Here is a 12,174-nt window from a genome sequence, read left to right as displayed (position 1 = left end):
ATTGATCAACAAGTCCATGCATTAGCCTTTGGCACATTCGGTCATTAAAGCAATAACATATTTAACATTCAAGCATTTTATACTAAAATTTCTCCCAAGGCCAAATTCATATACATCCTTTAATACTCATACAGAGTTTATATTTTAAATAATTTATACACACACCATTAACCTAATATCAATTAACTAAGCACTTTAACAAATTTTCTTTAACTATACACACATTCGGCAATGACAAAGACAATTTAACAAACCTTAAATTCAACTTATAACAATATATACTAAATATTCAAAGCATTTAACATTACCTCATCATAATTTTACATCATGGCTGAATGCTCCTTTTAAACCATTTACCCTCACAAAGCATAAATTTCACCATCAAACTTGCTAGCTTATAATCCCATGAATTTTAACATCATAATATCTATCCAACTCTCACTCATTAACTTCTATCATAAATCTCAAAATCTATAGTTTTTCTACCCATGACCGAAACCTCCAATAACACCAAAAATCAAAAATATACTTCATGGGTTTAAGGTAGAACCAAGAAAGGAACTCATAAACATTAAGAAATAATCAAGATATAAGCAAACTACCATGAACTTACCTTGGATTTTTTTTTTTGGATCTACAATGACCGAACAACAAGCTTTCTTTTTCTTTCTTTGAATTTCGGCTAAGCTAAGGAAGAATATGAACAAAACACTTTTTTTTTTGTTTTTATCATCTTTTCTTATTTTAGTTAATTTTTTTTATTTCATAATTTAAGCCATTAACTATTATAATATTAATAAAAAATGTATATATGGCTAATCAACCATTATCACGGCCGGCCACTTACTTAAAAATGGGGAATTTGACATGCAAATCCCCATATTTTAAGCCATGCAATATTTGGCCACTACACTTCAACCTATCACATTTTCAAAGTTTCTCACATAAGTCCTTTTTAATTAATTTCACATCTAAATGACAAAAATCAAAGCATGAAATTTTCACACATACATTTTCACTTATAATAGGCATAGAATATAACATTTAATTATTTTCGTGACTCGATTTTGTGGTCCCGAAACCACTTCCCGACTAGGGTCAAATTAGAGCTGTCACACACTTGTAGTGAGACTACTTTATTGAGTCCGTTGGGGCAGTCTGCTTGGGTTAATAAAGTTTATAAGAATGCTCTGTTAGAAATGCAAGAGGTTGTAATTTTGGAAAATCTGATGGAGCTTCTGTTTGGAGAGTTCGACTTAATTCTTGCTATGGACTGGTTGTTGAGCACCGGATTAGTTTAGATTGTTCAACTAAGAGGGTCCTTCTGATGACCGAGGATTGTCAGGAGGTGGTTGTGATTGGTGAGTGCTGAGATTATCTATCCAATGTGATATCCGCTTTGTGGCTGAGAAATTGGTTCGAAAAGGGTGTGAGGCGTATTTGGCTTACGTCAATGTTTCTGTTTCTGGGGACTCTTCTATCGGGGGTATCAGAATAGTGAGAGATTTTCTAGATGTCTTTCCTGAGGGGTTACCGTGTTTACCTCTGAATTGGAAAGTTGAGTTCAGAATTGAGCTTATATCATGTACAGCTTCAGTGTCCATCGCTCCCTACGGAATGGTGCCGAAGGAGATTACAGAGCTTAAGGCTCAACTTCAAGAACTTCTAGATCTTAGTTTCATCCATCCTAGTATGTCTCCGTGGGGGCACCGGTTTTGTTTGTAAAGAAAAAGGATGGCACCATGAGGATGTGTGTCAACTACCGACAGTTGAATAAACTGACTGTGAAGAATAAGTATCCACTTCCGAGGATAGACGATTTGTTTGATCTGTTTCGTGATGCTTCAGTGTTCTCAAAAATAGATCTCTATTCTGGGTATAATTAGCTTAGAGTTAAGGAGGTGGATGTTTATAAGACTGCGTTTAGGACTCGTTATGGGTATTATGAGCTCTTAGTTATGCCTTTTGGTCTGACAAATACTCCAACTGCATTCATAGATCTAATGAACTAACTATTTCAGCCATATCTGGATTAGTTCATTATAGTTTTCATTGATGATATTCTGGTTTACTCTAAGACCGAGGATGAGCATGATGAGCATCTTAGACTAGTGCTTCAGATACTCCAAGAGAAACAACTCTACGCTAAGTTGAGGAAGTGTGAGTTCTGTTGCAAGAGGTAACTTTTCTAGGTCACGCAGTTTCTACTGAGGGGATTCGAGTTGATCCAAGAAATATTGAGGCTATGCTTGATTGGAAGCAGCCTAAGAATGTATATGAGATCCTCAATTCTCTGGGTCTTGCGGGATATTATCAGTGGCTTGTCGATGGGTTTTCTATGATTGCAGCTCTTTTGACTAAGCTTCTGTGCAAGGGTGTTCCTTTTTTTCTGGACTGATGCGCAATAATCGAGCTTCGAGAAGCTCAAGTCTGTTCTGACTCAAGCTCCTATTCTGATACAGCCTAAATCTGGTAAAGATTTTTTTATGTACACTGACACATCGTACATCGGTTTGGGATGTGTACTGATGCAAGATGGTAAGGTTGTGGCTTATGCGTCCCGTCAGCTCAAGTCACATGAGGGGAATTATCCGACGCATGATCTCGAGTTGGTTGTTGTGGTTTTTCCGCTAAAAAAATCAGAAGGCACTTTATGTATGGTGAGAGGTGTATCATCTACATTGATCACAAGAGCCTCAAGTACCTCCTTACTCAGTAGGAGTTGAATCCTAGGCAGCATTGTTAGATTGAGCTGCTCAAAGATTATGACTGGATGATAGAGTATCATCCTGGTAAAGCCAATATGGTGGCTGATGCTCTCAGTTGTAGAGCGATGATGGATTTGATAGAGATGTTCACTCGTCTTAGTCTGTTCGATGACGGAGGTCTGTTAGCCGAATAGCAAGTTAAGTCGACTTGGATTGATCATATTCGAGATAAGAGTTAGGGGATGAGTCTTTGAGTGTACAGTTTTGTCAGATTAAGAGTGGCAGTACTTCTAATTTTAGGCTGAATAAAGATGGGGTTCTATGTTTTCGAGGTCAGATTTGTGTGCCAAATGATTCTGATCCGAGGTAGTCGATTCTTAGGGAGGTGCATAGTAGCCCTCATGCTATGCATCCCGGTGGTAATAAGATGTATCAAGATCTCCGTGAGTTGTACTGGTGGTCCAGTTTGAAGTGTGAGGTTATGGATTTTGTTGCTCATTGTCTGACGTGTCAACAAGTTAAGGCTGAGCACCAGTTGCCTTCAAGTTTGTTATAACCTATTAATATTCTCTTGTGGAAATGGGAGCGAGTAACGATGGACTTCATTAGTGGGTTGCCCTTGACACCCACTAAGAAAGATTCCATTTGGGTCATCGTGGATCAGTTAACCAAGCGCAATTATTTTCTTCTGATTCGGGTAGACGACTCTCTACAGAAGCTAGTGAAGCTTTATATCTCCAAGATTGTAAGACTGCATGGGGTTTCAGTTTCAATAATTTTTTATAAAGATCCTCATTCCACTTTTTGGTTCTGGAAGAAATTGCATGAGCCTTTGGGTTCGATATTGGACTTTAGTACTACTTTTCATCCTCAAATTGATGGTCAATCTGATAGGGTGATTTAGATACTGGAGAATATGCTTCGGAGTTGTGTGATGATTTCCGAGGTAGTTGTTTAACATCCCCATAACCCGTATCCATCGCTAGAGTGGGTTATGAAGAGTTACATACACATTTATATAAGATCATTGGTAATTATATTTATATCCAAACACAATCAAAGATTGAAATTCAAACTTATATCGACATTCAAAAGTAGCCATATTCACATGGCTTATATACAAAATCATCTTAAAATATCATTCACTTAAGTCTATTCCATACATGCCATACTAGCTCCAAAATATAGTAGTACCCAAAACAATAGATAATGTGACGAGTTGCTGACGATCCCCTCCTCGATCAGGTAACTGGAGTCAACAATCTATAAAACAGAGAACGTAACAAACGGAGTAAGCTTTCATAAGCTTAGTAAGTTTTAAGCAATGCAAACAATTAAATTCAATTATAAATCGATCACTATAGGAGAACAGACTTTTAGCGGCGTTTTTTTTGTCTTTAGCGCGTTTTTAAGCGCCGCTAAAACTATTAGCGGCGTTTTCACAAGCGCCGCAAAAAACGCCTTTTTAGCAGGCGCTGCAAAAATTTGTGGCGTTTATTTAAAAAAATGCTGTTAAAGGTCATGATTTTTAGCGGCGTTTTCGGGAAAAGCGCCGCTAAAAATCATGACCTTTAACGGCACTTTTCCCACAAACGCCGCTAAAGATCATGACCTTTAGCAGCACTTTTCCCATAGACGCCACTAAAGAACATGACTTTTAGCGGCCCTTTTCTCTCAAACGCCGCTAAAAATCATGAACTTCAAAAAAATTATTTTATTTTAATTAATAATATTTATTTCTATGTTAAATATTATATTATGTTTAATTTTTGAAATTTGAACTTTAAACAAATTTGAACTTTTAAGGATAAATAAAAAATATTAATTAAATTAAATTTTCCATTAAAATTTAAACTTCAAAACTAAATATAAAAATTAATGAATTTAAATTTAATACATAAACATTGATTCAATATGTAATTTAATACATAAAAGAAACACACAAAGTATTACAATTTCTAAAACAAAATTCATCTTGGTGAGAATATAATGCCAAATCATCATCACCTCTCATTGCAATGCCTGCATATATAACTTAGTGAAGTTCTTTGATCTTGATCTTGGTTAAGACTTGTTCCAGCAATAAAGAAAATTGTTAAACGGAATCTTGGTCACCTGACTGAGCAAAACAAGGAAATTAGCTATACCATTTACTGTAATGAAAGTGAAATCAGTAAAAAGTAAACCCATAATAAAAAAACTAATGCTAGGCTAATCGCAAATGCTACTGTAGCTGTAAATAAGTGACAAGCATAAGTCCAGTTTCATGTTTAAGGGACTCATGTCAAAATCAAACTAGTAATGGATAAACTCGGGACTCATCAAGATAAAAACATTGTTACATTAGCAATCAATCATTATTGAAGAGAAAACAAAAATGAAAATCATGTGATTAGCAATCAAACATTGTTACATCAACTTGTTTTAGGATATAAAAAATGCATCAAACAGATAAGCCAATTATGTACTCATACATCATTTTGTTCATGTTTAAGCATGCATATGTTTGTTGGTAGAACATGAAGCATACAAGTTTAAGGAACTAGAAGAGCTTGGGATAGTTTTCAGCGAGGATGAGAAAGAAGTTTGAAAACAGAGAATATAAGAAGACTCTTCAATACTAAAGAAAAGTAAAGAAGTAAAAAGCACCTGAAGCTGTAGTGCCTCAGAACGACAGTTGTGGAAATAATTTTGGCCTCAGTGCTCGACTAAACTCAATACCAACTGTTACACGGTCAATGCTCAGACTGCTATTGTCATGTTGGTTACCATGCATAAGTATCCCTGGGGTTCTTGAATTTTTTAAAAAAAAGAGAGAGAGAGCTCAATGTAGAAATCAACCTTCCAATTATTGAAAAAGTAATAGCAAAACCCACCTGGATAATTATTGTTCTAGATGTCCCCTTATCATCTCCTTCAATCCATGGGTCTGTATAGTTAATGCGGAATATAGAGTCGATTTGGCCCCTCTCTAAGGAAATATTAAGCTTTTGGTTTCTTCCAAACAAATTTCTATGAGAATATGCAAAGCTGCACATAGGACATAACAAATGAGACAAGATAAACAGCATAAAACATTGCATCAGATATATATAGAAGACTCAAATTCCTCTCCATTTAGTCTCAAGAACAATAGGACAGAAATCAAGGAATGCTAAAGGCTCAAAGCGACATAAACAGGTCAGTGAGATGAAATATAACGGTCCTGCAGTAGCAGCAGTCTCTAAGACTGCACTATGCTGCTACGACCCTGAGAATTTGAATCAGACTTGTAATAGCCAGAAGAAACATAGTAACTGTCTTAAAATACATTAAGCATAGTAACATGTTTATTTCATCGTGCTTTGAACAACAATAAACAACCATTAAGCATTATATTAAAACAACTCTTTAACACATTCGAACAACTTAAAATACATCATTCGAATATCATAAATCACAACTTTCAGACACCATAAATTGCAGCATTTAACACCTAAATTTTCAGCATTTAACACATAAAATGGTTTTCTCTTTATTAAACACTTATACGACCTTCAAAGCCAAAGTATACACCTGTAAGCCAAAGTATATCAAGAAGTCACTTAAGTAGATATGCTTAACAGAATTAAAAGAAAGAAAAGAAAAGAACAAGTCTCATCCTTCAAGTCGAAGAAGGGAGCCAAATAACTATAGTGCTGTCCGCAATGTCTGAAACTGTAGTCCAGTTCCATGTATGTAGCTAGAAACAGATCGAACTACTATCTGTATCTTCCTTATGTACCTATTAAGGAAGAATATGCAAGTGTATCAGAAAAACAATGAAATTACAATGAGTTACTCGCCAACCATTTGTATCTAAAGAAAAAATGAAGAGAGAAACAGAATTGTGCATGGAAAGCATTAAGAATTCGCTTATACACCTTCAAATTACTTTACTTCAAGGTTAAACAATACAGTTAAATATCAGTTTAGTAGTGATGGTGGTTAGACCAAGCAGGGTTAACACTCTTAACTACCAATTGTCGAAGAATTGGTTCAGGTTTTAATGGTCTTACCTATTAAGTGATGATTAATAGAGAAATGGGTTTAATGCAGTACCAACAACAAGACCATATATAAGCATATTGATTGGCTATTCCAGTGAATATCTAACCTTGATATGCACGTAGATTGGCAAGTGAACTCTCAATAATAGACAGATCCTACAGAAAAAGAAGAAAAACAAAAAACAAAGATATCAACCTAAGTTAAAAAAAAGTTATATGCTATGCTTCTCATAATATAAAGACCCCATTAGACAACCACACCTTGCGACCAATTTCCTATTGATGCATACCCCGATTGATCTCCTTCACTATCATCGTTCTAGAAAGTTATGAAAAACATGTTAGTAGATTGGTAAATCAAAATTTAAATGCAGAAGGAATACTCCAGAGGTCTTTTGAGGTACTCACCAATCCAGAGTCCTGGTCACTGCAGGAGCGAATGTATATGTTTTGGCCACCATAGTAGATCGATGAACTTAGATGACATGGTTCTATTTGCTCCTGATAGATGGAACCCACTCTTCCATTTTCTGCACTTCGAACTTCACCTGCATGCCCTTTAGAATGATTACCTGACAAGTTTGGATTGATTATTTAGAGAGTTTTCAAAAATAAAAACAAGGATTCAAGAACCAGTGCGGTGCATCAAGTCATTGAACGACATAAAATAAGTGTATTCAAAACACGAGCAAAGAGTATAATCTAATTTCTACCACAATCTCTTAAGTTATAAAATAGTGTTAAATCAAATACCAGAGTTATAAAGACTCTAGCAAGACAACAACTTGAGCAAATTCTTGTCCAGAAATATACGAATGATTTTAATAAAATCCTGAAAAGGCTAAAAATGATGTACAAACCATTGGTTGTAGGCTTTGCATTCTGGGGCACATTCAGGGAATCCTGTGGTAAAGCCACCATACCAGGACGAAAATACCTTCCTCCTGACACTTAAACCAACACCAACATGGTGTAATTAACAAAAACTAAAACTTCAACGATCGAAACAAAAAAGAAAAGCAGAAACAGAAAATTGGGCTGAAAAGAGAACTTACATATGAGATAACACTGGCAAAGAACTATACAAAATACATTAAAAAACAACAGAACAAGACCAATACTAAGAAACAATGTCAATTCTTTGTTTCCTTAAGCATCAATAACGTTTAGAGAAGATTAAAAAAATTTTCCACTCGTAAAAAAAAAAGAAGAACAAAAATCTTTAAAACAAAAGTCTTTTATTCAGCATCAAATAACCCAATTGAAAGAAGAACGGATTCATCCTTTGAAGCTTTATGTGACTAGAAACTCCATTAACAAAAGAATTGAAGTCCAAAGAAATGAAAGAGAAATAAAACCCCATAAAGATATAACTTTTGAATATGATAAAAGAAAATACCTTAGATTGAGGAGACAATAGAGCCCTTAAAACCTCATTACTTGTATGTTGTTGCAAATCTCAACTCCTCTACTAGACTCAGGATCTCCATGAATACTAACAGGATTTGTGAGCTTTTGGTTCTGTAGCCTTCCTAAATAAGGATCCAAAACTTCGATTACCATATTTTTTACTATGCTAAACAAGTTATCCCCTGTGATTAATTGCTGCATTTGGTTCCAAGGTATCGTATGGGTTTTTTCAAAACCAAAGGGAAAGGGAAAGGGAAAGGGGAAGGGATCGTATGGGTTCCAAGGTAAACCGATGAAAACGGCGTGTGTGAAAAGGGAGTTTTGAGGATACCAATTTTAGGGAGAAATTTTAGGGTTTCAAAAGGAGTGGGAATTTGGTAATAAAAAGATGCCATTTTTTTAAGTAAAATGATTGTTTGTGGCATTTTTTTAAAAAACGCCACTATTGCTTATTTTTTGTGGCGTTTTTTATATAAACGCCACTAATCTCTATTTTATACATTTTTTTTATATTTTATATTTATTTATTATCAATGTTTTTATTTATTTATCAATTTTTTTTCAATCTAATATTTAAATATATCAAATGATTTAGATTAAATATTTTTGAAAATAAAAGTATTAATCTAAACCCTTAACCCTTAACCTTAAGTCATAAAACATAAACCCTAAACTTTTACCCATTAACCTCTAACCCTTACCCCCTATCATCTAAACTTTAAACGATTAAATTTTAGCATATATTTTTATAATTTTGAAACGATTAAATCAAAATTTTCCATTATTCAAAGGGATGAAGTGCAATTTTACCTTTAGAATTTTTAAAAATTTCAAAAAATCGAAATGGAAAATTTTTCATTTTAGAAGGGCAAAGACCCTTTCAACCCCCTACTTATGCCCCTAAATATATATTAATTATAGGGTTTAGGATTTAATTGAATATGATTCACTTGAGATTAACATACTACCCATGGCCATTAAACCTTAAACCATAAAACCCTAAATCATAGACCTTAAATCTTAAATATTAAACCCTAAACCCAAAATAAATTTAATCAATATTAAGTATTGCTTCCGTAATTTATTATGAACATAAGCTTTTACATTAATATCTATGTATATACACATCAACATCCATATGATGTTTTTTTGGGGTTTAAGGTTTTAAGGGTTATAGATTAGTGTTTAGGGTTTTATTAGGTTTAGGGGTTTAAGAGTTTAGGGTTTTAGAGTTAATTTGATGATAATTCATGTTTAGATAATAATATTAGTTATTAATTTTTGCTAAAACAACCCTAAAATCATAATTAAACTACATCCATAAATGAAAATTTAAATAAAATCACAATTCACAATTGGCGTTGAATGTTAATTGCTAAGACTCAGTCAACAGTTGGGTGACATCCCAATACCATCAAACATGTCATCTAATTTGTATGCCAACACACCAATGTTGTTCAATTGTAGTTCATGTTTCAAGGGTTTTAGGGGTTATAGTTTAGTCTTTAGGGGTTTTTAGGATTTAGGGGTTTAGTTTTTTAAGGGTTATAGATTAGTGTTTATTATTTTTCTGGGGTCTAGGGCTTTAGGGATTATATGACTTTTAGCGGCGTTTTATCGAAAGCGCCGCTAATGCTCTGGTTTTTAGCGGCGTTTTACCAAAAGTGCCGCTAATGCTCTGGTTTTCAGCGGCGTTTCACCAAAAACGCCGCTAATGCTCTGGTTTTTAGCAGCGTTTTTGGTAAAATGCCGCTATTGCTCTGTTTTTAGCGGCGTTTTACCAAAAAATACCACTATTGCTCTGTTTTTAGCGGCGTTTTACCAAAAACGCCGCTATTGCTCCGTGTTTTATAATTTCTACGGCGTTTTTTGATAAAACACCGCTAAAAACGCCGCTAAAGCCCTATTCTCCTGTAGTGGATCAATCAAATTCTCAAGTGACATTTCTCAGGTATAATGTCATTTGGCCAAATATATATATACAGCCCTTTAACATATATTTAGCTTATTAACTTCACTTGAATCTGAATTCATATAGCATACGTAAATCAAATATTTCTTATAACTTCACATTTTGGTTGAATAAATCAGGATCATATACATCATATTACATACTTGAGATTCAATCCCAATCAAGCTCATATAAGTACAAGATACATACCTGGCCAATTTAAGGTATTATACAATTTCAATTGTCGTTTTATCACGAAGTCTCACAATCTTAGATGTATATCAAATCACCAGCAATTAGCCTGCTAGGCTTGAAACCTGAATTTTTATCACCGGCACGAAGCCTGCTAGACTTTAAGTCTGAATTCATTAACCGGTATTACGCCTGCTAGGCTCGAAGCCCGATATTAACTCACTGGCATTATAGCCTGCTAGACTTAAAGCTCGATATTAAATCGCTGGCATTATAGCCTGCTAAGCTCGTAGGCCCGAATAGCACTGTACGATAATCAACTCAACAAGTTCCATATAACATAATCATATCAATTAGGTACTAGCATGATTTGATCATATATAATTATACATCTCAAACACTTTTCGTTCATCTCATTTTCACACTTAGCATTTGATAGCTTATGCATAACATTTCACTCACATTCTTTTCAAACTTATCATTCGATTATAAAAGCACATTGCATATCTACCAACATGTTATACTTGCCATTAGGCCATATAAGCATGATTCAATACACCATCATTTCATCTTTCACATTCGGCTAAATCCCTACCTTACAAGGAATACCTAATCCACATAATATATAAGCTTATCCAATATTATTTATGTTTAACTACTTAAAACTTACCTCGAATATTTTGGAACAGTCTCGGATCGGCTATTCAACTATTTTCTCCTTTCCCTTGTCCAACCTTGGTTCTCATAACATCAAGATATAAGCAAACTACCATGAACTTACCTTCAATTTTCTTCCCCCTAGTGACTAAATATTCAAGAACTTCTCTTGTCCTATTTGCTCTCTTAAGTTTCGGCTAAGTGATAGAAGAGAAGGAATAAAACTCAGTTTGTTTTCATCACCCCATTTTATGATATAAAATAGCATATGTTAATTTGAACCATAACTTTAAGTTATAAATTATTAATATTCAGTGCACATGTTGCTTATCATCAACATGATGGCTGGCCACTACAAATAAAAGTGGGAAGTCTGACATGCAAATCCTCCAATTTTGCACTACAATTTATTTGGCCACTACAAATTAACCTATAGCATTTTCAAAAATTTTCACATAAGTCCTATATAATAAATTTCACATACAAATGACAAAATCAAAGCTTGAAATTTTCACACATGCACTTTCACATATATTAAGCACAGAATATAACATCTAATTATTTTTGTGACTCATTTTTGTGGTCCCAAAACCACTTTCCGACTAGGGCCAAAATTAGGGCTATCACAACTCCCCCCTAAATGAATTTTCATCCCCGAAAATATCACTAGTGAAAAGGTTAGGATAAGGTTCTTTCATCGAGTCCTCTAGCTCCCAAGCTGTTTCTTAAACCCCGTGTTTGAGCCACAGTACTTCCACTAATGAGATTTTCTTATTTCGTAGTTCTTTTACTTCACGAGTCAAAATACGAACTGGTTCCTTTCCATAACTCAAATCTGATTGAATTTCAATCTCTGATGGATTAATCACATGAGAAGGATCGGATCTGTACTGACGGAGCATCGAAACATGAAAAATGTTGTGAATCTTTTCAAGTTCAGGTGGCAAAAGTAGTCTATAAGCAACCGGCCCAATCCGTTCTGAAATTTCGTATAGCCCAATAAATCTCGGGCTCAACTTGCCTTTACAGCCAAATCTGAGTACCTTTTTCCACGGTGAAACTTTAAGAAACACTTTGTCTCCAACTTGATACTCTATATCCTTCCGTTTCAAGTTTGTGTACGATTTCTGACTATCTAATGCTACTTTCAGACTTTCACGGATCACTTTTACATTCTGTTCGGCCTCTTTAATCAAATCAACTCCGTAAATCTTATTCTCACTGAGTT

At 34.5% G+C, this 12,174-nt stretch overlaps 1 protein-coding gene across 8 annotated transcripts; it reads right to left on the bottom strand.

Annotated features, from left to right (window-relative positions):
* Positions 1 to 4,577: 4,577 nt before the first annotated feature.
* LOC107960011 (uncharacterized) lies at positions 4,578 to 8,504 on the bottom strand. Of its 8 annotated transcripts, none has more exons than XM_041112459.1 (8): positions 8,136 to 8,504; positions 7,597 to 7,687; positions 7,145 to 7,308; positions 7,027 to 7,055; positions 6,844 to 6,892; positions 5,585 to 6,471; positions 5,358 to 5,500; positions 4,578 to 4,827 (listed from the first exon to the last, which is right to left on the bottom strand). In XM_041112459.1, exons 2-6 carry the CDS (start codon positions 7,655 to 7,657, stop codon positions 6,430 to 6,432), a joined length of 345 nt encoding a protein of 114 aa, XP_040968393.1. In that variant the 5' UTR covers positions 7,658 to 7,687; positions 8,136 to 8,504; the 3' UTR covers positions 4,578 to 4,827; positions 5,358 to 5,500; positions 5,585 to 6,429. The 8 variants fall into 8 exon arrangements, 4 of the variants coding, with proteins under 4 accessions (XP_040968393.1, XP_040968396.1, XP_040968394.1 ...); XM_041112462.1 differs by having other exon boundaries at positions 4,578 to 4,823; XM_041112460.1 differs by having other exon boundaries at positions 5,358 to 5,492.
* Positions 8,505 to 12,174: the final 3,670 nt, after the last annotated feature.

The sequence above is a fragment of the Gossypium hirsutum genome, chromosome A05 (assembly GCF_007990345.1).
Source record: "Gossypium hirsutum isolate 1008001.06 chromosome A05, Gossypium_hirsutum_v2.1, whole genome shotgun sequence".
In the NCBI taxonomy this organism is placed as follows: Eukaryota; Viridiplantae; Streptophyta; class Magnoliopsida; order Malvales; family Malvaceae; genus Gossypium; species Gossypium hirsutum.
The sequence above is the reverse complement of the archived record's forward strand: the minus strand, read 5'-3'. Positions and strand labels throughout refer to the sequence as shown.

Coding starts and splice junctions, on each gene's coding strand:
- LOC107960011 (XM_041112459.1), bottom strand. CDS start 7,657: ATGGTGGCTTTACCACAGGATTCCCTGAATGTGCCCCAGAATGCAAAG. Junction 7,309..7,596: donor TGCAAAGCCTACAACCAATG/GTTTGTACATCA, acceptor CAAACTTGTCAG/GTAATCATTCTAAAGGGCAT. Junction 6,893..7,026: donor AGTGAAGGAGATCAATCGGG/GTATGCATCAAT, acceptor CTTTTTCTGTAG/GATCTGTCTATTATTGAGAG.